The sequence below is a fragment of the Bombina bombina genome, chromosome 2 (genome assembly GCF_027579735.1).
Source record: "Bombina bombina isolate aBomBom1 chromosome 2, aBomBom1.pri, whole genome shotgun sequence".
Lineage (NCBI taxonomy): Eukaryota > Metazoa > Chordata > Amphibia > Anura > Bombinatoridae > Bombina > Bombina bombina.
Window position 1 is genome coordinate 112,328,477 of NC_069500.1, and position 27,278 is coordinate 112,355,754.

Genomic DNA, 27,278 nt, shown 5'->3' on the forward strand with positions numbered 1-27,278 from the left:
CGTTACTGTCACTTTAAATTTTAAACTGAACACACTTTATTACTGCAATTGCGAAAAAACATGAAGGAATTGTTCAAAATTCACCAAATTTTCACCACAGTGTCTTAAAGCCTTAAAAGTATTGCACACCAAATTTGGAAGCTTTAACTCTTAAAATAACGGAACCGGAGCCGTTTTGAACTTTAACCCCTTTACAGTCCCTGGTATCTGCTTTGCTGAGACCCAACCAAGCCCAAAGGGGAATACGATACCAAATGACGCCTTCAGAAAGTCTTTTCTAAGTATCAGAGCTCCTCTCACATGCGACTGCATGCCATGCCTCTCAAAAACAAGTGCGCCACACCGGCGCGAAAATGAGGCTCTGCTTATGCTTTGGGAAAGCCCCTAAGAATAAGGTGTCTAAAACAGTGCCTGCCGATATTATTATATCCAAATACCCAGATAAAATGATTCCTCAAGGCTAAATATGTGTTAATAATGAATCGATTTAGCCCAGAAAAAGTCTACAGTTTTAATAAGCCCTTGTGAAGCCCTTATTTACGATCGTAATAAACATGGCTTACCGGATCCCATAGGGAAAATGACAGCTTCCAGCATTACATCGTCTTGTTAGAATGTGTCATACCTCAAGCAGCAAGAGACTGCACACTGTTCCCCCAACTGAAGTTAATTGCTCTCAACAGTCCTGTGTGGAACAGCCATGGATTTTAGTGACGGTTGCTAAAATCATTTTCCTCATACAAACAGAAATCTTCATCTCTTTTCTGTTTCTGAGTAAATAGTACATACCAGCACTATTTCAAAATAACAAACTCTTGATTGAATAATAAAAACTACAGTTAAACACTAAAAAACTCTAAGCCATCTCCGTGGAGATGTTGCCTGTACAACGGCAAAGAGAATGACTGGGGTAGGCGGAGCCTAGGAGGGATCATGTGACCAGCTTTGCTGGGCTCTTTGCCATTTCCTGTTGGGGAAGAGAATATCCCACAAGTAAGGATGACGCCGTGGACCGGACACACCTATGTTGGAGAAAAGAAATTTATCCGGTAAGCATAAATGTTTTCTTTCCTAAGATATGGTGAGTCTACAGCATCCTCAAATACTGTTGGGAACCAATACCCAAGCTAAAGAACACGGAGGACTAGGGAGGGACAAGACAGGTATACCTAAACGTAAGGCACCACTGCTTGAAGAACCTTTCTCCAAAAAGAAGCCTCAGCCGAGGCAAACGTATCAAATTTATAAAATTTAGAAAAAGTATGCAAAGAAGACCAAGTTGCAGCCTTGCAAATCTGTTCCACAGAAGCTTAATTTTTAAAAGCCCAAGAAGAAGAGACAGCCCTAGTGGAATGAGCTCGCGATTCTCCCAGGAGGCTGCTATCCAGCAGTCTCATATGCCAAACGAATAATACTTCTCAACCACAGAGAAAGAGAAGTAGCGGTAGCTTTCTGACCTTTACACTTCCCAGAAACGCAAACAAACAATGCAGAAGACTGGCGAAACTCCTTAATCGCCTGCAAATAGAATTTAAGAGCACGCACCACATCTAGGTTGTGTAACAGACGTTCCTTATGAGAAGGATTAGGACAGAGGGAAGGAACAACAATTTCCTGATTAATATTTCTATATGAAACAACCTTAGGAAGAAACCCAAGCTTTAAGTACAACTGCAACGGAGCCTGTTGCAAAGGTTAAGGCTCCAAGGCGGAGCAACAGACTTAAACACAGGCCTGATTCTGACCAAGGCCTGACAAAAAAGATTGCACATCCGCCAGACGCTTGTGCAGCAAAATAGATGGAGCAGAAATCTGACCCTTCAGAGTACTGACCGACAGACCTTCCTGGAGAAAAGACAAAATTGTTGGAATCCTGACCCTACTCCAAGAGTAGCCCTTGGATTCACACCAATAAAGATATTTACGCCATATCTTATGTTAAATCTTTCTACAAACAGGCTTACGAGTCTGAATCATGGTCTCAATGACCGACTCATGCTTAGACATGAATTAAGCGTTCAATCTCCAAGCAGTCAGCTTCAGTCCTCAAGGGTAGTCTCCACGGTGGCAGAGATGACATTTCCACTAGGTGCGCATACCAGATCCTGCGAAGCCACGCCGGAGCTATTAGAATCACAGATGCTCGCTACTGCTCGATACAAGCAATGACTCGTGGAAGGAGAGCAAACAGAGAAAATAGGTATGCCATTCTGAAGTTCTGCCAGAGCATCTATCAGGAAGGCCTGAGGATCCTTTGACCTCAAATCGTACTTTGGAAGCTTGGCGTTCTGTCGAGACGCCATCAGATCCAACTCCGGTACCCCCCATTTGATGGTTAACCTGGAAAACACCTCGGAATGGAGGTCACACTCCCCGGGATGAAAAGTCTGTCTGCTCAGGAAATCCGCTTCTCAGTTGTCCACTCCCAGGAGGTGGATGGCAGATAGACAGCAATGGTGAGCTTCTGCCCATTGAATAATCCAAGCCACCTCCTTCATGGCTAAGGAACTCCGAGTTCCCCCCTGGTGGTTGAGGTAAGCCACTGAGGTTATGTTGTCTGTCTGGAACCTGATAAATTGGGATAAGGCCAGTTGAGGCCAAACAATCAAGGCATTGAAGATCGCTCTCAACTCCAAAATGTTTATGGGGAGAGCAGATTCCTCCTGAGACCAAAGTCCTTGCGCTTTCAATGAGTCCCAGACTGCTCCCCAGCCCACCAGGCTGGCGTCTGTGGTCCCAATCACCCATGAGGGGCTCCGAAAACATGTCCCTTGAGACAGATGTTCTTGAAACTGCCACCACGGAAGAGAGTCTCTTGTCGTCTGATCTAGAACTATCTTCTGAGACAGATCTGCATAATACCCGTTCCATTGACTGAGCATGCATAACTGCAGAGCTCTCAGATGGAATCGGGCAAAAGGAACTATGTCCATATAAGCCACCACCAGACCAATTACCTCCATACATTGGGCCACTGATGGCTGTACAGCAGACTGTAGAGATAGGAAAGAGGAAAGAATGTTTGCTTTTCTGACTTCCGTCAGAAATATCTTCATTGAAAGGGAATCTATAACTGTTCCTAGAAAGACCAGAACAAATTCACCATCCATCCGTGAGCGCGAAGAAAAGACAACAAGATCTCTGTGTGAGATTTTGCAAGTTGAAAAGGTGCCTGTGCCAGAATATCATCCAGATAAGGCGCCACTGCAATTTCCCGAGACTGAATCACTGCCAAAAGAGCCCCCAGGACCTTTGAGAAAATTCTGGTAGCTGTGGCAAGACCAAAAGGAAGAGCCACAAACTGAAAGTGCCTGTCCAGAAAGGCAAATCTTAGAAATTTGTGATGATCCCTGTGAATGGGAACATGGAGGTAAGCGTCCTTCAGGTCTATGGTCGTCATGAACTGACCCTCTTGCATTAAAGGAAGAATGGAACGGATAGTCTCCATTTTGAAGGACGGCACTCTGAGAAACTTGTTTAGACACTTTAGATCTAGAATAGGCCTGAAAGTTCCCTCTCTTTTGGCCGCATTTGTCACGGTAGCAATACACACCGCAGGTTGCCATTGGAGATCCTGATGAAAAATCTTTTTAAAGTAAGCCTCCAGCTTCTTGTCCATAGGGTCCTTGAAAGAGCAACTATCATCAATAGGAATAGTAGTTCTCTTAGCCAGGGTAAAAATCGCCCCTTCCACCTTGTGTACCATCTGCCATGACTCTAATGGAGTCAGCCACCAGGAACATATTTCTAAAAACCAGAGACGGGGAAAAAGGAAATCCAGGTCTCTCCCATTCCCAGGCAATTATCTCCGTAGCATGGCCTGGCACAGGAAACACCTCCACAGAGGAGGGAACATCAAAATATCTATTTAATTTGCTAGATTTTTTTAGGGTTGACAACGACAGGGGTATCAGTCATCCAAGGTAGCCAAAACCTCCTTTAACAAAACACCAAGGTGTTCAAGCTTAAATCTGAAGGAAACCACTTCAGCATCAGATGAAGGAATTATACTATTCGAATATGAGATCTCACCCCCAGAGGCTAGTACCGAAGTATCTTTCAGATTTGTGAGAAAGAGCAACTTGGTTAACCTGGACTGGATCAGAAACCTTACTATCCGATTCTCTCATTTTCCTCTTGCGTCTTCCCTGAAGCATGGGAAAGGCAGCTAATGCCTCAGATACCGCTGAGGATACCTGGGGACGCAATTTCTGCATGCAAATATACTCCTCCAGGAGATTGTGAGGAACCGCAGGGCACCGAATGTGTTAAGGCTTGGGACATTTGAGGAGAAAGCTGCGGCATTGCCTAAGCAGCATCAACCTGAGAGAGTGGTGGCTCAGCAACAAAAAGTCTATATTTGTACTTTAATGTTCTCTCAATACAATCAGAACAAAAAGGCAAAGGGGGTTCAACTTGGTTATCTAGACAAAGCTTGCATTCAGCAGGAGGCACAGACTCTTGGTCCATCCTGCAATTAACAATGAAAAAAATAAATAAATATATATATATATATAAAAAAAATAGTTTCTTTTAACACTGTCCCTTTAAGAGCATTCGTTCCCAATAGTAAAAACGACAGCTAAACAGGGCTTAAACCTCTTAAATTTACCAAAAGTTGAGAGCTAATTAGTGCCCAAACCTCCAATATGTAATTGAGGCTTAAGAATTAAAAAAAAAAACAGGCTACTCTACACCTCAGCGATGTCACTGAGCTGCCTACCTGCCCCCTCTGCTCTCCGGACTCGTAATACGCTGAAAAAACTGAGCCTGCAGTGTATTTCTAACAGCTCCAATAAAACAATAATTAAACAATTAAACTTAATACCGCTCCTTGGCATGTCTCAGGCGTTAGTATTTTAAACTGAGACATGTCCAGACCCATCCATTTCAACACCGGATCCAGGGAATATACTGAGCCACCTTTAAGTGAAACACTCTCCAAGCCCCAGTGCATGCTTCCTGCCCAATGAATCCTGTTATGTAACACAGGAATTTAGTCCCAAATAGCAACCACTTACTTTAGTGCCAGTAATCTGTTTCTCTCATAAAAAAAACACAAAAATGGTACCTCTGGCTGTCCGGCAGGAGGACAGCTCACCTGGTTTTTAGAAAAAGCCGCTCCTCACAGAGACCTGTGAAAACAAGAAAGGACAGAGTAAACCTACTCTGGCTTTCTATGCAAGGGCAGCAACCTGTTAGGAAAACGCAGTGAGGCCCACCCCACAAGTTCCTAACTGCTTGAAAGCTACCACAGCCCTACCGAAGAGACTAATGTGGAGTACAGCTATACCCATTCTGAACAGGAAAGATCAGAGCAAACCTACTCTGGCTTTCAAAATAATAAAATCTTGATTAAAGAAAAATCTTTTACAAACACCAAACTTCACCTCCTCCTTGCACTGAAGGCAAAGAGAATGACTGGGGATTGTGGGAAGGGGAGTGATACTTAACAGCTTTGCTGTGGTGCTCTTTGCCGCCTCCTGCTGGCCAGGAGTCATATTCCCAACAGTAATTAAGGATGCCGTGGACTCACCATATCTTAGGAAAGAAAAAAAAATACTATCAGTGAAAGACAATATATTTGCCATTGTGCCAAAACATTAAAAAGCCTTAAAAAATATCATTAGGGTTATTTTTTAACTCAAAATATTATAAACAAAGTAAATCTAAAAGGAAAAATCTTCATAATTATGAAAACTGTAGGAAAACAAAACACAGTGTACCTTGTACTTATAATCCCTATTCATAAATTGAAAATAAAATTAATTTCAAAACGTTGCCATCGTAAAGAGAATGGATTCAGAAATAATCTTTTGATATAGGTTGTTGTCTTGGAAATCTTAAACACAAATGAAAAAGGATGCCAGTAACTGATCTTTAGTAAACAAATAAGACACATTTTGTGGTGAAGTTATCAGACCAGTTGTATGATTGTTCACCTCACCACTAATTGGAAACTTTGCACAGGTACTAACAGTCCAGCTGGTTAATATATATATATATTTATATATATATATATACACACACACATACATACACGCAGGCCTTTCAAAAGAGCATTATGTTAATTACATAAGTAAAATGTAGTGAAGGTGTCCATGCGATTTATATACATATTTGCATATCTTAAATTCTCAAAGTTTTTCATATAATATCAGATAGATATGTAATAATTACAAGGTGCCTGTACTGAAGCCGTATCCATCCTCTGGCAAATTATCATGCAAATCTGTCATGTGCAAACTATCAAAGAATACTGGGGTTACAAAAAATGCATTTTGCTGCTTGAACAGTTTCAGCAAAGGTACATATCCAGCAATCATCACTTAGGGCCATACGAAAAAATAGTATGACTTTAGAATTGACAGGGAGAGATTGTCTTTTTTTCATGGAATGTGCAAAATTTCTTTCTAGTTGGTTTCCCACTAGACGTATTAAAGTAGCACTGAAAATAGTTATGGCTGTTGTTGCTTTTCTCCAGTAGGATTCTATTTATTAGATGCACAACATTTTGACGATGAAGGAACTAACCAGAAGGACAATAGGACACTTACTAACCTCTTGTAAAGAATAAATATGGGTTTCCATTAATAGCACATGAAGAACCATGTAGCAATACAAAAGTGTTTCAGTAATATATAGAGTGGAAGTGGAGAAAAAATATTTAACATGGAAAGCAGTCTGAGGGTAGCCTTCTAGTCAGTACTATAAAAATCCAATTCATCATTCTCCATGTAGTGTTTTCAAAATTCTACACAAGGACGTGACTTCCTGACGTGCCCCTATAGCTTTCCAGATCTCTACTGACAGGAAGGGACATGCAGGAAAATACCAATTTGTAGCAGAGTTCATGAACAAAGCATTAAACTGCTCATCAGTAACATAAAATTAACCTGTTTCTTAAACTGTCCTAGAAATTGATCTAGTATTTTCTTATGAACTGTGCAGGTATTTCAGTGCTTGGCTCTTGCATACATAGTTATTTACGAAGATTATCCATACATATATGTCCAAAAAAGAAAATGAAGATATCCATAGTTGAGTGAGGATTCATTTTTAAGGTTACAAAACACGGCGGGATCTTCTGTGTGTATGTACCAGTGTGCACTGGGACAGAACGGCAGAAAATGTCTCTTTGCCATCCAGTCCAATCTGACAACGTCTGTTCATTTTCTGTCCACAATTTAAACTGAAGGTCAGGATTCTGCATCAATGTCAATTATTGGTTGCTTTGGGGGTACGGCTAAAAGAGCTTCTGCTTCTTCATGCATCTGTTAGTAAAGAAAACCAAAGGTTGTTTAAAGACGGCAAACCCCACACTAATGTTATTTTAACCGTAAAGAGAGATGTCAATAACACTTTAAGTTTTATATACTCTTCCACTTTTCTTTTTACCATTTTGGCAAGATCTAAAAGGTTAAATGCAATGGTTTGTAAAGACTGCACTACATGTGTCGATGTTGCTAAAAGTCACCAAACTACCTTATTTCCATCAGTTTTGAGTTAGTAAAGAGGATCCACAGGGGTCAAAAACATTTATAATGTGGTTTGGTGACATTTACTAAGAATAATGTGTTATGCCTTTTTAACAAACAGTATATAAACAGTCACATGAAGCCGGGTGATGAATGTGTATAATATTAGTGCAATGAATAATGTGAGAGAGAAAAAAAAAAAAAGGAAATTTACAGATAAATAATTCCTTTTAACATGAGTTCTGAATAGTCTATAATGACTCGATTAGAGCAGTCCACAATATTTTCATAAAATGAGGAAAATATGCCAATAAACCAAGCTGTATTGGAAATTGCATGATGATAAAGTCATTTGCTAACAACAAGAAGTAAAACTTTAGGGATAACAATATTGGCAGGTTATAGATAACTTACAAAGTTATTTTCGCTCTAATTCTTTAATCAGCATTTGGCACTGCAGGGGTTACTGAAATTGTTTGTAGCAGATTAAGTATACTCACAAGTTGAAACTGCACATCTTGAAAAAGCTCCTGAATGAATCTCCTAGACGGAAGTCTAAATGTGCAATGTGCTAGTAAATATGAAACCTCTGAGTAAAGGCAAATATCATCAAAAGCTTGTGGAAACTTCTCCTTAATCCTAGAATAGAAAATACACCAAAGCCACATGTAGTTAACAGGTTGGTAGTTAAAATAAATATCTCATAGATTAGCCCTAACATGTACAAAAGACAATATTTGCATGAACAACAGATTTCAATTGATAACTTTCAAACTTTTAAAATCCTACAGTTGAGTAAACAAGACCTGCAGAATTTTTAGAATATTTTAATGAAGGAGAATTTACTGTGCATGGTCTCTAGAATTTCTGTTGATTCGGCACTCTCATATTGCTTTAATTTTATTGTAGAGATGATTCAAATGTGTTTTAATTAACTGCGATGATTTTAAATAAAGGCTACACAAATTACAACTGCAATTGTAAATAACTTTCCCATTTACTTATATTATTAAATTTGTTTTAGCACTTTATGGCAGCAATGTTTTGCAACATTGAAGCAATGCTATACATTGTTGCAAATAATGCTGCCATAAAGTACAGGTGGCCCTCTGTTTACGCCGGTTCAATTTGCGCCGTTTCAGAATAACAACCTTTTTTTTCAGTCATGTGACTGCTATTGAAATGCATTGAAAAGCAGTGCACTAATTAAAATAGCCAGTAGCTGTCCGCTTGTGTTGCAGCAAAGTTAAGCAAGCTTTACAGCCTGAAATTAATCCATGTACACAGAGCAGACCAGAGCTATCGAGCAAACAAGATCTAGCAGGCACTTCCAAATTATCTTCTTGTCCAGCAGCTTGAGGTGAGGGTGCCTAACTGCTTAATCAGTCCAAATTGAAATGCATAAAATAGGTGCAGACCCAATATTATCTAACATGCTAACAATGCAGAGAACTGTTTGCAGTAAAATCCAAGTAAAAAAAAACGTTTTTGTTCATTAAACTTAGTTTGATTATATTTTCTGTGTTGTGTGATTATTTTATTAGGTTATAATACCGTTTTAGCAAATGTTTTTGTTCATTTAACTTAGTTTAATTATATAATCTGTTTTGTGTGATTATTTGATACTGTTTATAATGCTGTTTAGCAGTTAGTCATAATTTCAAAGCTTTAAAAATAATGTATTAGGTGTTACTTATGACAATTTTGAGAGGGGCCTGGAACCTAACTCCCTCACTTCCCATTGACTTACATTATAAACACGGTTTTGATTTACAACCATTCCTTCTGGAACCTAACCCCAGCGTAAACTGAGGGCTATCTGTACTAAAGACATGTGCACACTCCTGAACTCATATGAGACTACATAGATTTACTCTTTAACAAAGGACACAAAGAAAATCTGATATGTCAACTGGAAAGTTGTTTAAAATTGCATGTTCTATCTAAACCACAAAAGTTTAATTTTGACTTTACGGTCTCTTCAATGGCTTAAATACGATTTAAGCTAATCAAGCAAATTTTTATAGACGTAGTCTATGGATCAATATTTAGTTACTACATTGCAAAAGATCATAATGTCTTAAAGACATTCAAAACAAACATTTTCTTAGCAAATTTTGAATAGTTATGCAGCTAAGAAACATTCCCTTTAAAATGTCTCAAGTAGTGTTTATCTAGTCTCTTGTAATGTTGGAGACTCAGGCTTTTGAGTAGCACTCCGGTTTAATTTAATTACAGGAAAAGGGGTGACAAAATGATTAATGTAAGAACATTTTTATATATTTTCAATATGTATATTTAAACATTTTATAAAGGATTTAATTTTCAGTTTTATGTCCCTTAAGAGGTGAGAAGGCACCCGGATTGTGGATTCATCTACTTTGCTACGTCTAAAATAAAAATAGTCTAATACATTATGGTAAATTCTTGAATACTACATCCATGAAATTTTTACATAGCCAGTTGAATGATGGCAAAATGTTTAGAATATTAAAACAAATACTACTACTAAGCACATCAAAAATTGGCTTACGTCAAAAGTCCAGTTTCATGTCCTTTTGTTCCCACTGAGCTGCTCAAATTAATGACTAGCCTTAAGACCTCTTTTCGCAGCAATATGCGACAGACTGGTGTATCTTCAGGAATTGATTTTCCACCTTAAAAATAAATCAGAAATAATATCTCATGGTCAGTTTTACACTTCTAATTTATTAAACAGCTAAGTTTTCCCATTCACAGTTCCCCATTTTGAAAGAAATGTATTACTGAGAAATATTTGTCTTGAAACTACTTGGCCAGGCACAAAAAAAGACTGGGCTAGACAAACACCAGATGTAAGGATCCATGGGGCTAATAAAATGTGTTCTAGTCGCTGTTAAAATGCCATTAAAGGGACAGATAATCCCTTTATTACCCATTCCCCAGTTATACACAGAAAACAGTTATATTAATACACTTTTTTTACCTCTGATTACCTTGTATCTAAGCATCTTTTGACAGCCCCCTGATCACATGACTTTTTATTTATCATCTATTGACTTGCATTTAAGCCAATTAGTGCTGTGTTGTGCACAACCCACGGCCATGAGCAGAATGTTATCTATATGGCTCACATGAACTAGCACTCCCCATGTTGTGAAAAGCTAATAAAATAGAATGTTATCATGGGGCTGTCTTTAGTGACTTAGAACAGACAGAAATTTAGAGGTTTAAAGGTTATAAAGTATATTAATATGACCGGTGGTTGTGCGAAGCTGGGAAATGGGTAGTAGAGGCATTATCTATCTTTTTAAACAATAACAATTTTTGTATTGACTGTCCCTTTAAGACTTGAAAAGAGGTGCAGGGGTCACAGCCTCTCCATTCCTAAGCATGTCATGTACTGGCCATGAGATGTGTCATATCTCCGTCTTTCCGCATTCACAAGGGCTAGGCCAAACAAAGATAAAGGGGGTAATCAAATGGTTAAATTGCTTAAACATGTCTTACAATGGATTTAAGCCTTCGGGTTGCCTGTCTGGTCCGGACAATCAAGATATTACATTACTGCATGCGTTATTAGCAAATAAAGGGTAAAATACCCTTTCAGTCTCTTATTGGCAATCAAGGTGTTAAATTACTAAACCGATTGATTTTGCCTCAACTAAAAGTATTTGTTGATTTGCTTTCCATGCAGCTCAGCTCAAACCATAACCTATTGTTTAAAGCAATGTTTAGGTCAAGTATTTCCTTTACGCATCAGACATTCACAACGATGCAAAAGTAAATGTTTTAAAATCATTTACACTTCCTTTTGTTAGAAAAATATGCATTGCTTTGTTATTTTATTCTGTTTGCTGTGGCCAATGATGGACAGATATAAACAAGCTACTGCACAAATCAACCAATAGCTTTGTAGCATGTAAGAGTACTAGGGTTCTGCATTACATGTGATGCGCTATCCAGTTTAAAATCCTGGAAAAACAGATAAAATAAATCATAAAAGTGCATTGCAAAGATTTTTTTTTATTATGCATAATTAAACATTTTATAGGGAATTAAATTTTGAGTTTACCATCACTAAGAAATGAGAGAATGGAAGTACATGTAGGAGAGAGCAATTCACACACATACACACAAGCATAGACAAAGTAAAGTATTTAAGGACTAAATGCTGTTGGTTTTGTTCTGAAGAGATTTTTCGTTAAATTCAATCCTTATTTTATCTTACATTCTACAGTGACCTTAGCTATTTCTGATGAGTGTGCCAAAAAGCAAACCACATTCATGGTGGAATAAAGCTAGGATAAGATCATGAGTTAAAATGAATATATATATTTTTGTATCTTTCAAATTATTCAAAATATTTATGAAGTAGAAATCAAAATCCACTTCCAATCCCTGAAGGCACGGTCTGACATGCACGTTACTGTAAACATCAGACCATTAGGCAAGGCTATTTATTGGGCACGGGTGTTTTTTTCTGAATTTGGCAATTTTCAGCAACAGATATACGAGTGTGAAAGTACTTATTATCCAGTGACGTAAAAACAAAATGTATGCTTACCTGATAAATTCAGTTATTTTGAGGTGGTGAGTCTATACAAGTCCATTATGTCTGGGATTCAACTCCTGTTCACTAGGAGGAAGCAAAGATTCCCAAAAACACCAAGAGTATTATATCCCTCCCACTTCATGGATAAGCCAGTCTTACGCATAGCCACGTGAAAAGTAGAAAGGTAGCAAAGAAAAGAACACTGAAATGAGGTGCAAAACTAGAACTGCCGCCAATTTTTTTTTTAACAGTTAAAGTAAATAGGGCAGGCATCGTGGACTCTTAACACCTTAAAAAAAATGAACTTTTTTGTAAGCATACATTTAGTTTTCTTTTGTAAGGTGGCAAGTCCACAAGTCCATTACATAATACCTAAGCTGTACGTCCACCAGTAATGAGGGTGGGATTAAGACATTTTTGAAAAAGCAACTAATTTCCAGACACTGCTGTCTGTAGAATTTTCATACCAAAGACTACTTCTGAAGAAGCCAAAACATCAAAGTGGTAAAATTTAGAAAAGAAATGTAGGAATGACCCTGTTGCCGACTTGCAAATCTGTTCTACAGAAAACTTCATTTTAAAAAACCCAGTTAATGGTAACTGATCTTTTAGAATGAGCAGAGATATGCTTTGTGAAAGACTGTCCTGCCTCCAAGAAAGCCTTGTAAATTTAAAAAGCGTTAAGCAGGAAGCCAAAGTAACAGCTGTGGCCTTTTGGCCGTTGAGTGGACCCAAGGAATGAAAGAAACTAGAGAATGGCCAAAAAACCTTTGTAGCCTGAAGAAAAAATTTTAAGGCTCTAACTCCAAACTATCTAAAAGCCTTTGCTTAGAAATCTGAGGATTATGACAAAGATAAGGAACTACGATTTCTCTATTGATGATGTCTTAGGCAAGAAATCTAATTTAGTTCTTAAAAAGAGTCTCATCTTGAAGGACTATATAGGGAGGTTCACAAGAAAGAGCAGACAATTTAGTAACTCCTATAACTGAAGAGATAGTAAAGTTCAAATTAAACTTTCATGATTCAGATAGGGCATGTCATTTTAAACAACTTTTTAATTTACTTTTATCATCAAATTTCCTTTAGTCTCTTGGTGTTCTGAGTTGAAAGCAAAACCTAGGTAGGCTCATATGCTGTCTAAGCCCTTGATGACCGCCTCTTATCTGAATGCTTTTGACCGTTTTCACAGCTAGAGGGCGTTAGTTCATGTGTTTCATATAAAACAGAATTTATGCTTACCTGATAAATTACTTTCTGAAACGGTGTGTCCGGTCCACGGCGTCATCCTTACTTGTGGGATATTCTCTTCCCCAACAGGAAATGGCAAAGAGCCCAGCAAAGCTGGTCACATGATCCCTCCTAGGCTCCGCCTACCCCAGTCATTCGACCGACGTACAGGAGGAAATATGCATAGGAGAAACCATATGATACCGTGGTGACTGTAGTTAGAGAAAATAATTCATCAGACCTGATTAAAAAAACCAGGGCGGGCCGTGGACCGGACACACCGTTGGAGAAAGTAATTTATCAGGTAAGCATAAATTCTGTTTTCTCCAACATAGGTGTGTCCGGTCCACGGCGTCATCCTTACTTGTGGGAACCAATACCAAAGCTTTAGGACACGGATGAAGGGAGGGAGCAAATCAGGTCACCTAAATGGAAGGCACCACGGCTTGCAAAACCTTTCTCCCAAAAATAGCCTCTGAAGAAGCAAAAGTATCAAATTTGTAAAATTTGGCAAAAGTGTGCAGTGAAGACCAAGTCGCTGCCTTACATATCTGGTCAACAGAAGCCTCGTTCTTGAAGGCCCATGTGGAAGCCACAGCCCTAGTGGAATGAGCTGTGATTCTTTCAGGAGGCTGCCGTCTCATAAGCCAATCGGATAATGCTTTTAAGCCAAAAAGAAAGAGAGGTAGAAGTTGCTTTTTGACCTCTCCTTTTACCAGAATAAACAACAAACAAAGACGATGTTTGTCTGAAATCTTTAGTGGCCTCTAAATAGAGTTCCTTCTTTGAAACTGGATTCGGACACAAAGAAGGTACAACTATCTCCTGGTTAATATTCTTGTTGGAAACAACTTTCGGAAGAAAACCAGGCTTAGTACGCAAAACCACCTTATCTGCATGGAACACCAGATAGGGCGGAGAACACTGCAGAGCAGATAACTCAGAAACTCTTCTAGCAGAAGAAATTGCAACCAAAAACAAAACTTTCCAAGATAATAACTTAATATCTACGGAATGTAAGGGTTCAAACGGAACCCCTTGAAGAACTGAAAGAACTAGATTAAGACTCCAGGGAGGAGTCAAAGGTCTGTAAACAGGCTTGATTCTAACCAGAGCCTGAACAAACGCTTGAACGTCTGGCACAGCTGCCAGCCTTTTGTGAAGTAAAACAGATAACGCAGAGATCTGTCCCTTCAGAGAACTTGCAGATAATCCTTTCTCCAAACCTTCTTGTAGAAAGGATAGAATCTTAGGAATTTTTATCTTGTTCCATGGGAATCCTTTAGATTCACACCAACAGATATATTTTTTCCATATCTTATGGTAAATTTTTCTAGTTACAGGCTTTCTAGCCTGAATCAGAGTATCTATTACAGAATCATCTGAAAACCCACGCTTTGATAAAATCAAGCGTTCAATCTCCAAGCAGTCAGTTGGAGGGAGACCAGATTCGGATGTTCGAATGGACCTTGAACAAGAAGGTCCTGTCTCAAAGGTAGCTTCCATGGTGGAGCCGATGACATATTCACCAGGTCTGCATACCAAGTCCTGCGTGGCCACGCAGGAGCTATCAAGATCACCGAGACCCTCTCCTGTTTGATCCTGGCTACCAGCCTGGGAATGAGAGGAAACGGTGGGAATACATAAGCTAGGTTGAAGGTCCAAGGTGCTACTAGTGCATCTACTAGAGTCGCCTTGGGATCCCTGGATCTGGACCCGTAACAAGGAACCTTGAAGTTCTGACGAGAGGCCATCAGATCCATGTCTGGAATGCCCCATAATTGAGTTATTTGGGCAAAGATTTCCGGGTGGAGTTCCCACTCCCCCGGATGGAATGTCTGACGACTCAGAAAATCCGCTTCCCAATTTTCCACTCCTGGGATGTGGATTGCAGACAAGTGGCAGGAGTGATCCTCCGCCCATTGAATTATCTTGGTCACTTCCTCCATCGCCAGGGAACTCCTTGTTCCCCCCTGATGGTTGATATATGCAACTGTCGTCATGTTGTCTGATTGGCCTTTGCTAGATGAGGCCAAGCTTTGAGAGCATTGAATATCGCTCTCAGTTCCAGAATGTTTATCGGGAGAAGAGATTCTTCCCGAGACCATAGACCCTGAGCTTTCAGGGGTTCCCAGACCGCGCCCCAGCCCACCAGACTGGCGTCGGTCGTGACAATGACCCACTCTGGTCTGCAGAAGCTCATTCCCTGTGACAGGTTGTCCAGGATCAGCCACCAACGGAGTGAATCTCTGGTCCTTTGATCTACTTGAATCGTCGGAGACAAGTCTGTATAATCCCCATTCCACTGTCTGAGCATGCACAGTTGTAATGGTCTTAGATGAATTCGTGCAAAAGGAACTATGTCCATTGCTGCAACCATCAATCCTATTACTTCCATGCACTGCGCTATGGAAGGACGAAGAACAGAATGAAGTACTTGACAAGAGCTTAGAAGTTTTGATTTTCTGACCTCTGTCAGAAAAATCCTCATTTCTAAGGAATCTATTATTGTTCCCAAGAAGGGAACTCTTGTTGACGGGGAAAGAGAACTTTTTTCTATGTTCACTTTCCATCCGTGAGATCTGAGAAAGGCTAGGACGATGTCCGTATGAGCCTTTGCTTTTGACAGAGACGACGCTTGAATCAGGATGTCGTCCAAGTACGGTACTACTGCAATGCCCCTTGGTCTTAGAACCGCTAGAAGGGACCCTAGTACCTTTGTGAAAATTCTCGGAGCAGTGGCTAATCCGAATGGAAGTGCCACAAACTGGTAATGCTTGTCCAGAAAAGCGAACCTTAGGAACTGATGATGTTCCTTGTGGATAGGAATATGTAGGTACGCATCCTTTAAATCCACCGTGGTCATAAATTGACCTTCCTGGATGGTAGGAAGGATCGTTCGAATGGTTTCCATTTTGAAAGATGGAACCCTGAGAAATTTGTTTAGGATCTTGAGATCTAAAATTGGTCTGAATGTTCCCTCTTTTTTGGGAACTATGAACAGGTTGGAGTAAAACCCCATCCCTTGTTCTCCTATTGGAACTGGATGAATTACTCCCATCTTTAACAGGTCTTCTACACAATGTAAGAATGCCTGTCTTTTTATTTGGTTTGAAGATAATTGAGACCTGTGGAACCTTCCCTTGGGGGTAGTTCCTTGAATTCCAGGAGATAACCTTGAGAAACTATTTCTAGTGCCCAAGGATCCTGAACATCTCTTGCCCAGGCCTGAGCAAAGAGAGAAAGTCTGCCCCCCACCAGATCCGGTCCCGGATCGGGGGCCATCCCTTCATGCTGTTTTGGTAGCAGTGGCAGGCTTCTTGGCCTGCTTACCCTTGTTCCAGCCTTGCATCGGTCTCCAGGCTGGTTTGGGTTGAGAAGTATTACCCTCTTGCTTAGAGGATGTAGAAGTAGAGGCTGGTCCGTTTCTGCGAAAGGGACGAAAATTAGGCTTATTTCTAGCCTTAAAAGACCTATCCTGAGGAAGGGCGTGGCCCTTTCCCCCGGTGATGTCTGAAATAATCTCTTTCAAATCAGGACCAAACAGTGTTTTGCCCTTGAAAGGGATGTTAAGCAATTTTGTCTTGGAAGACACATCCGCTGACCAAGACTTTAGCCAAAGCGCTCTGCGCGCCACGATAGCAAACCCTGAATTTTTCGCCGCTAATCTAGCTAATTGCAAAGCGGCATCTAGAATAAAAGTGTTAGCCAATTTAAGTGCTTGAACTCTGTCCATAACCTCCTCATACGAAGATTCTTTATTGAGCGACTTTTCTAGTTCTTCGAACCAGAAAGACGCTGCCGTAGTGACAGGAACAATGCATGAAATTGGTTGTAGAAGGTAACCTTGCTGAACAAACATCTTTTTAAGCAAACCCTCTAATTTTTTATCCATAGGATCTTTGAAAGCACAACTATCTTCTATGGGAATAGTAGTGCGTTTGTTTAGAGTAGAGACCGCCCCCTCGACCTTAGGGACTGTCTGCCATAAGTCCTTTCTGGGGTCGACTATAGGAAATAATTTCTTAAATATAGGGGGAGGAACAAAAGGTATGCCGGGCCTTTCCCATTCTTTATTTACTATGTCCGCCACCCGCTTGGGTATAGGAAAAACATCGGGGGGCACCGGAACCTCTAGGAACTTGTCCATCTTACATAATTTCTCTGGAATGACCAAATTGTCACAATCATCCAGAGTAGATAATACCTCCTTAAGCAGTGCGCGGAGATGTTCTAATTTAAATTTAAATGTTACAACATCAGGTTCAGCTTGTTGAGAAATTTTTCCTGAATCTGAAATTTCTCCCTCAGACAAAACCTCCCTCCTGGCCCCTTCAGATTGGTGTGAGGGTATGTCAGAAACGTTATCATCAGCGTCCTCTTGCTCTTCAGTGTTTAAAACAGAGCAATCGCGCTTTCTCTGATAAGTAGGCATTTTAGATAAAATATTTGCAATAGAATTATCCATAACAGCCGTTAATTGTTGCATAGTAATAAGTATTGGCGCACTAGATGTACTAGGGGCCTCTTGTGTGGGCAAAACTGGTGTAGACACAGAAGGGGGTGATGCAGTACCATGCTTACTCCCCTCATCTGAATTATCATCTTGGGCACTATTATTATCTGTGGCATCATTGTCCCTACTTTGTTTGGACACTATGTCACAATTATCACATATATTTAAATGGGGAGACACATTGGCTTTCATACATATAGAACATCGCTTATCTGATGGTTCAGACATGTTAAACAGGCTTAAACTTGTCAACAAAGCACAAAAAACGTTTTAAAATAAAACCGTTACTGTCACTTTAAATTTTAAACAGAACACACTTTATTACTGAATATGCGAAAAAGCATGAAGCAATTGTTCAAAGTTCACCAAAATTTCACCACAGTGTCTTAAAGCCTTAAAAGTATTGCACACCAAATTTGAAAGCTTTAACCCTTAAAATAACGGAACCGGAGCCGTTTTTACATTTAACCCCTATACAGTTCCAGGTATCTGCTTTGCTGAGACCCAACCAAGCCCAGAGGGGAATACGATACCAAATGACGCCTTCTATAAGCTTTTTCAGTGGTTCTTAGCTCCTCACACATGCATCTGCATGCCTTGCTTTCCAAAAACAACTGCGCATTAGTGGCGCGAAAATGAGGCTCTGCCTATGACTAGAGAAGGCCCCCATCTGAAAAAGGTGTCCATACAGTGCCTGCCGTTTTTTAACAACAATCCCCAAGATTATAATAACTATAAAGAGTTATAATCTGCCAAATATGCTTAGCAAAGTAATCGTTTTAGCCCAGAAAAATGTCTACCAGTTTTTTAAGCCCTTATAAAGCCCTTTATTCTTTTACTTAATCTAAGAAAATGGCTTACCGGTCCCCATAGGGAAAATGACAGCCTTCCAGCATTACAAAGTCTTGTTAGAAATGTGGCTAGTCATACCTCAGGCAGAAAAGTCTGCCAACTGCTTCCCCCAACTGAAGTTACTTCATCTCAACAGTCCTGTGTGGAAACAGCAATCGATTTTAGTAACGTTTGCTAAAATCATCATCCTCTTACAAACAGAAATCTTCTTCTCTTTTCTGTTTCAGAGTAAATAGTACATACCAGCACTATTTTAAAATAACAAACACTTGATTGAAGAATAAAAACTACATTTAAACACCAAAAAACTCTTAGCCATCTCCGTTTTACAACGGCAAAGAGAATGACTGGGGTAGGCGGAGCCTAGGAGGGATCATGTGACCAGCTTTGCTGGGCTCTTTGCCATTTCCTATTGGGGAAGAGAATATCCCACAAGTAAGGATGACGCCGTGGACCGGACACACCTATGTTGGAGAAATAACATTGTGCTCATGCACGTGGAGTTACTTAAGAGTCAGCACTACTTGTCTGAAATGCAAGTCTGTCAAAAGATATGTGATAAGGGCAGCAGAAACCAGGGAGCAGTACTGGGAAAGACAATTCTCTGTGGGAGAACAGAAGCAATGAACGAGTGGGGGAGAGAGAAAGCAGAGATCACATTGTACAAACGTCTACATCCAGGTAGCTTGGGTTTGGCGAGTGAATTAAAAAACAGGATCTTTATTTTTTTAAATTCATACACACTCTTCTAGCAATTTTATAACTTTGATGCCATGCATTAAATTTAACATATAGGGTTGCCACCCAGCCGGTGTTTTACCGGCACAGCCGGTAATCAGTGATTAGCAGCCGGTGGCAGCATAAGTAAAATACCGGCAATGTAAAAGCCGTTTTTTTTTGTTGTTGCAGCTTTTTATTGCTAACAAGTGGGTCTGGCTACCCATTCTATTAAGCAGAGCAGCAGGGCACTTGGGAAATACAAATCCCAATGCTTTCCTAACACACACACTTCACATGCGGGCAGACAGTTCCCCCTCCCCTGTAACCTCTCACATTTGACAGGTTTTTGGTTGCTGCAGGGGGCGGGGTCTGCAAAGAGAGAAAAACGGACTCAACGAAGTGAAGTGTGTTTACTTTCAGTTTCTCCCGGACAGAAAGGAACTGTCCTCTTCCCTACAAGTCCTGCTGAGAGTGAGATGTAAGCTGATATACTTTGCGATGTAGCATTTCTTTAGCCTAATACAAGTCTCAACTAACTGTTTAACCCCATGCCTGCTAGATGAGAAATGCACAGTGCAGCCCTCTCTGGCAGTTCAGGGGCTTAAAGCAGTGTGTTAGTGCCTAACTTAGTGTAAAATGTACAGTGAAAATGTTAATTTTTATTGATTTCTTGTTAATAGTTTTCTTTAACATTCACTTTAAAAGAATATAATATGTGTGTGTGTATGCATATATGTGTGTGTGTATATATATATATATATATATATATATATATATATATACATACACACACATATACATATATATATATACATACATACAGTGGATATAAAAAGTATACACACCCCTGTAAAAATGTCAGGTTTCTGTGATGTAAAAGAATGAGTCAAAGATAAATCATTTCAGAACTTTTTCCACCTTTAATATGGCCTATATACTGTACAACTCAATTGAAAAACAAACTGAAATCTTTTAGGTGGAGGGAAGAAAAGAAAAAAAACTAAAATAATGTGGTTGCACCCTCTTATAACTGGGGGTGTAGCTGTGTTCGGAATTAAGCAATCACATTCAAAATCATGTTAAATAGGAGTCAGCATACACCTGGCATCATTTAAAGTGCCTCTGATTAACCCCAAATAAAGTTCAGCTGCTCTAGTTGGTCTTTCCTGAAATTTTCTTAGTCGCATCCCACAGCAAAAGCCATGGTCCACAGAGAGCTTTCAAAGCATCAGAGGGATCTCATTGTTAAAAGGTATCAGTCAGGAGAAGGGTACAAAAGAATTTCCAAGGCATTAGATATAACATGGAACACAGTGAAGACAGTTATCATCAAGTGGAGAAAATATGGCACAACAGTGACATTACCAAGAACTGGACGTCCCTCCAAAATTGATGAAAAGACGAGAAGAAAACTGGTCTGGGAGGCTACCAAGAGGCCTACAGCAACATTAAAGGAGCTGCAGGAATATCTGGCAAGTACTGGCTGAGTGGTACATGTGACAACAATCTCACGTATTCTTTATATGTCTGGGCTATGGGGTAGAGTGGCAAGACGAAAGCCTTTTCTTATGAAGAAAAACATCCATTTTGCAAAAACACATTTGAAGTCTCCCAAAAGCATGTGGGAAAAGGAGTTATGGTCTGATGAAATCAAGGTTGAACTTGTTGGCCATAATTCCAAAAGATATGTTTGGCGCAAAAACAACACTGCACATCACCAAAAGAACACCATACCCACAGTGAAGCATGGTGGTGGCAGCATCATGCTTTGGGGCTGTTTTTCTTCAGCTGGAACTGGGGCCTTAGTTAAGCTAGAGGGAATTATGAACAGTTCCAAATACCAGTCAATATTGGCACAAAACCTTCAGACTTCTGCTAGAAAGCTGAACATGGAGAGGAACTTCATCTTTCAGTATGACAATGACCCAAAGCATACATTCAAATCAACAAAGGAATGGCTTCACAAGAAGAAGATTAAAGTTTTGGAATGGCCCAGCCAGAGCCCAGACCTGAATCCGATTGAAAATCTGTGAGGTGATCTGAAGCTGTGCACAGGAGATGCCCTCGCAATCTGACAGATTTGGAGTGTTTTTGCAAAGAAGAGTGGGCAAATCTTGCCAAGTCAAAATGTGCCATGCTGATAGAATCATACCCAAAAAGACTGAGTGCTGTAATAAAATCAAAAGGTGCTTCAACAAAGTATTAGTTTAAGGGTGTGCACACTTATGCAACCATATTTTATTTTTATATTTTTTCTTCCCTCTACCTAAAAGATTTTAGTTTGTTTTTTAATTGAGTTGTAGAGTTTATAGTCATATCAAAGGTGGAAAAAATTCTGAAGAGATTTATCTTTCTCATTTTTTTTTCATCACAGAAACCTGACATTTTAACAGGGGTGTGTAGACTTTTTATATCCACTGTAAATGTAAATATATATATATATATATATATATATATATATATATTGTATAATAAATAAATTGTGTGATTCCCTGGGCACCTCTCATATACACACAGTCAGTAAGCAGCATGTATTATCCCTCAATGTAACATGTAGGGGTATGTTACATTGATTGAATCTGCCTCTTTTTTGGCCCTGCCTTTTTTGTGACCACACCCTTTTGTGGCTCCACCCACCTATGGTCGGTATTTTTTTTAGGAAAAGGTGGCAACCCTACCTCCCAAGTACCAGAAAACAATGGCAAAGCCCTGCATGTCTGCTATTTCTGAACAAAGGGGATCCTCACAAAGCTTTTACAACCATTTGTGTTATGACTCTACAAGCAGTATTGTAAATAATTTCAGTGAGAAACCCAAAGTTTGGTAATTTTTTTTTATATGATTGCATTTGGCAGCAAAAAGATATCATGATATACCAAAATGTTCCTAGAGCAATACCTTGGATTGTCTACTTTAAACATTTTTTTTATTTACCTATCAAAACTATATATTTTTAACGGAGTGATAGCAAAAATGCTGGTACTTTGGGCAAGTTTTTCTCTGAAATTCCCGGGAGTGAAGGGGTTAAGGTTCCAAGGGGAGAATTTGGCTCAATAACTGTATTCAAGCTGACTAAAGCGTGAACAAAATTCTGAAAGTCAGGAAGATTAGCAACATCATGTGGAATAGAACCAAAATAGCAGAAACTTTAACCCTTCAAAGAGCTAGCAGTTAAGCCCTCGACTAAACTTTCATGCAAATATTGAAAAATTCTGGTAATTCTGAAAGAATGCCCTGTAAAATTTTGCTTTTCACACTAAGAAAGAAACATTTTCAAACCTTGTGATGAATCTTCCTCATTCTCATTTATTGGTAGCCTCGTCTCCATAGGAAACCAAACTCCCTGCGCTCTCCCGGACCTCCATACTGCTCCCCAGACAGAGACTTGTGCCTGACGTGATTATTATTCAGATTGGGTGAAAAAAAAACAAAAAAAAAACAGAAATGGACTGGTGGAATATCCACCACAAAAGATTTCCCTGATATGGGCTCCAATAGAATCCTTTGGAAACATTGGTTTGTAATCCTTGCAACATTGGATCAACATGCAAAAAAGTCACAGAAAAAACGGATCAAATGGAATGGCATCTGATGCCGCAAACATCAGACTTAGTACTTCCATACGGAGCACCACCGTATGGAAGGAAGTTGATTGAAATTTTGCATAAGACTAACTCTAGATTTCTATCATCGATTAAAGGACCAGTCAACACAGTAGATTTGCAACAAATGCAAGATAACAAGACAATGCAATAGCACTTAGTCTGAACTTCAAATGAGTAGTAGATTTTTTTTTTCTGACAATTTTAAGTTATGTCTTTTTTCACTCTCCGTGTACCATGTGACAGCCATCAGCCAATCACAAATGCATACACATATCATGTGACAGCCATTAGCCATTCACAAATGCATACACACTTATTCTTGTACATGCTCAGTAGGAGCTGGTGACTCAAAAAGTTTAAATATAAAAAGACTGTGCAAATTTTGTTAATGGAAGTAAATTGGAAAGTTGTTGGCATGCTCTATCTGAATAAGGAAACTTTAATTTTGATTGAGTGTCCCTTTATGTAAAATTAAATCTATGATCATTCCCAAAAAGGAAACCCTGGTCTGTAAAAACAGAGCTCTTTGAAACATTGTTTTTCCATCCATGTTGTCAAACAAAAAAACAAAATATTGTTGGAAAAAAAATTGCTAAAAGTAAAAATGTATTGGCCAGGTATGGAGCCAGTGAGTCTTGATGATAGACAATCAGGCTACCAGAACTTTTGTGAAAACTCTTGGATCAGTAGCCAGACCAAATAGTGTTAACACAAACGGAAACAATTTGTCCTTAAACGAAAATCTGAGACCTGAAAATGCTCTCGTAAAATGGGGATATAAAGGAAAGCATCCTTCAAATCTATAGTGGGCATGAAATGGACTTGATAAACAAAACGAAGGATAGTTCTGATCGTTTCCATATTGAAAGTTAGAATTCACAACCTTAGGTAAGAATTTAAATGAAGTGCGCAAAAACGCCTTATCCTGATAAAAAAATCAGAAAAGAAGATTCACAAGAAAGAGCAGATAATTCAGAAACTCTTCTAGCAGAAGAGATGGCGAAAAGAAACACTTTCCAAGAAAGTAATTTAATGTCCAAAGAATGCATAGGCTCAAACGGAGGAGCCTGTAAAGCCTTCAAAACCAAATTAAGACTCCAAGGAGGAGAAATTGATTTAATGACAGGCTTGATACAAACTAAAGCCTGTACAAAACAATGAATATCAGGAAGTATAGCAATCTTTCTGTGAAATAAAACAGAAAGAGAGGAGATTTGTCTTTTCAAGGAACTTGCAGACAAACCCTTATCCAAACCATCCTGAAGAAACTGTAAAATTCTAGGAATTCTAAAAGAGAATTTATGAGAAGAACACCATGAAATAGAAGTCTTCCAAACTCGATAATAAATCTTCCTAGGAACAGATTTACGAGCCTGTAACAGTATTAATCACTGGGTCAGAGAAACCTCTATGACTAAGCACTAGGCGTTCAATTTCCATACCTTCAAATTTAATGATTTGAGATCCTAATGGAAAAACGGACCTTGAGAAAGAAGGTCTTGACTTAATGGAAGTGGCCAAGGTTGGCAACTGGACATTCAAACAAGATCCGCATACCAAAACCTGTGAGGCCATGCTGGAGCTACCAGCAACACAAACAATTGTTCCATGATGATTTTGGAGATCACTCTTGGAAGAAGAACTAGAGGCGGGAAAATATAAGCAGGTCGGTAACACCGAGGAACTTTCAATGCATCCACTGCTCCCGCCTGAGGATCACTGGACCTGGACAGGTACCTGGGAAGTTTCTTATTTAGATGAGAAGCCATCAGATCTATTTCTGGAAGACCCCACATCTGAATAATCTGAGAAAACACATCCAGATGGAGGGACCACTCCCCTGGATATAAAGTCTGACGGCTGAGATAATCCTCTTCCCAATTGTCTATACCTGGGATATGAACCGCAGAAATTAGACAGAAGCTGGATTCCGCCCAAGCAAGTATCCAAGATACTTCTTTCATAACTTGGGGACTGAGTCCCACCCTGATGATTGACATATGCCACAGTTGTGATATTGTCTGTCTGAAAACAAATGAACGGTTCTCTCTTCAACAGAGGCCAAACCTGAAGAGCCCTGAAAATAGCACGGAGTTCCAAAATATTGATGGGTAATTTCGCCTCTTGAAATTTCCAAACCCCTTGTGCTGTCAGAGATCCCCAGACAGCCCCAACCTGGAAGACTTGCATCTGTTGTGATTACAGTCCAGGTTGGACGAACAAAAGAGGCCACTAGAACTATACGATGGTGATCTAACCACCAAGTCAGAGATAGCCGAACATTGGGATTTAAGGATGTTAATTGTGATATCTTTGTACAATCCCTGCACCCTTGGTTCAGCATACAAAGCTGGAGAGGTCTCATGTGAAAACGAGCAAAGGGGATCGCATCCGATGCTGCTGTTATGAGACCTAAAACTTCCATGCACATAGCTACTGAAGGGAATGATTGAGACTGAAGGTTCCGACAAGCTGTGTCTGTCTGTTGTCTGTTAGAGACAGAGACATGGACACTGAATCTATCTGGAAACCTAAAAAGGTGACCCTTGTCTGAGGAATTAAAGAACTTTTTGGTAAATTGATCCTCCAACCATGTCTTTGAAGAAACAACACTAGTTGAATTGTGTGAGATTCTGCAGAATGTAAAGACTAAGCTAGTACCAAGATATCGTCCAAATAAGGAAACACCGCAATACGCCGTTCTCCGATTACAGAGAGTAGGGTACCAAGAACCTTCGAAAAGATTCTTGGAGCTGTCGCTAGGCCAAATGGAAGAGTGACAAATTGGTAATGCTTGTCTAGAAAAGAGAATCTCAGAAACCGATAGTGGTCTGGATGAATCGGAATATGAAGATATGCATCCTGTAAGTCTATTGTGGACATAAATTACCCTTGCTGAACAAAAGGCAGAGTAGTCAGTCACCATCTTGAAAGTTGGGACTCTTACAAAACGATTTAAAAGTTTAAACAAAAACATAATTTATGCTTACCTGATAAATTTATTTCTCTTGTAGTGTATTCAGTCCACGGGTCATTCATTACTTATGGGATATATTACCTTCCCAACAGGAAGTTGCAAGAGGATCACCCAAGCAGAGCTGCTATATAGCTCCTCCCCTCACATGTCATATCCAGTCATTCGACCGAAACAAGACAAGAAAGGAGAAACCATAGGGTGCAGTGGTGACCGGAGTTTTAATTAAAATTTAGATCTGCCTTAAAAAGACAGGGCGGGCCGTGGACTGAATACACTACAAGAGAAATAAATTTATCAGGTAAGCATAAATTATGTTTTCTCTTGTTAAGTGTATTCAGTCCACGGGTCATCCATTACTTATGGGATACCAATACCAAAGCTAAAGTACACGGATGATGGGAGAGACAAGGCAGGAACTTAAACGGAAGGAACCACTGCCTGTAGAACCTTTCTCCCAAAAACAGCCTCCGAAGAAGCAAAAGTATCAAATTTGTAAAATTTTGAAAAAGTGTGAAGCGAAGACCAAGTTGCAGCCTTGCAAATCTGTTCAACAGAGGCCTCATTCTTAAAGGCCCAGGTGGAAGCCACAGCACTAGTGGAATGAGCTGTAATTCTTTCAGGGGGCTGCTGTCCAGCAGTCTCATAGGGTAGACGTATTATGCTACGAAGCCAAAAGGAGAGAGAGGTTGCCGAAGCTTTTTGACCTCTCCTCTGTCCAGAGTACACGACAAACAGGGAAGAAGTTTGACGAAAATCTTTAGTTGCCTGTAAATAGAACTTCAGGGCACGGACTACGTCCAGATTATGCAAAAGTCGTTCCTTCTTTGAAGAAGGATTAGGACATAATGATGGAACAACAATCTCCTGATTGATATTCCTGTTAGAAACTACCTTAGGTAAAAACCCAGGTTTAGTACGCAGAACTACCTTGTCTGAATGGAAAATCAGATAAGGAGAATCACAATGTAAGGCCGATAACTCAGAGACTCTTCGAGCCGAGGAAATAGCCATCAAAAACAGAACTTTCTAAGATAAAAGCTTAATATCAATGGAATGAAGGGGTTCAAACGGAACCCCTTGAAGAACTTTAAGAACCAAGTTTAAGCTCCACGGAGGAGCAACAGTCTTAAACACAGGCTTAATCCTAGCCAAAGCCTGACAAAAAACATGGACGTCTGAAACTTCTGCCAGACGTTTGTGTAAGAGAATAGACAGAGCAGAAATCTATCCCTTTAACGAACTAGCAGATAAGCCCTTTTCTAAACCCTCTTGTAGAAAAGACAATATCCTAGGAATCCTAACCTTACTCCATGAGTAACCAATATAAATATTTACGCCATATCTTATGGTAAATTTTTCTGGTAAC

The 27,278-nt window shown here is 39.7% G+C and overlaps 1 protein-coding gene across 3 annotated transcripts in view; it reads right to left on the reverse strand.

Annotated features, from left to right (window-relative positions):
* Window positions 1–981: 981 nt before the first annotated feature.
* RICTOR (RPTOR independent companion of MTOR complex 2) overlaps window positions 982–27,278 on the reverse strand; it is a 611,164-nt gene continuing 584,867 nt past the window's right edge. For all 3 annotated transcript variants that reach the window (XM_053701222.1, XM_053701221.1, XM_053701220.1), the window contains exons 33-35: window positions 10,012–10,135; window positions 7,979–8,117; window positions 982–7,274 (exon numbers count right to left, since the gene is read on the reverse strand). In XM_053701222.1, the coding sequence (XP_053557197.1) occupies window positions 7,200–7,274; window positions 7,979–8,117; window positions 10,012–10,135 (338 nt within the window). In that variant the 3' untranslated portion in view covers window positions 982–7,199. The remainder of the gene's footprint in view (window positions 7,275–7,978; window positions 8,118–10,011; window positions 10,136–27,278) is intronic.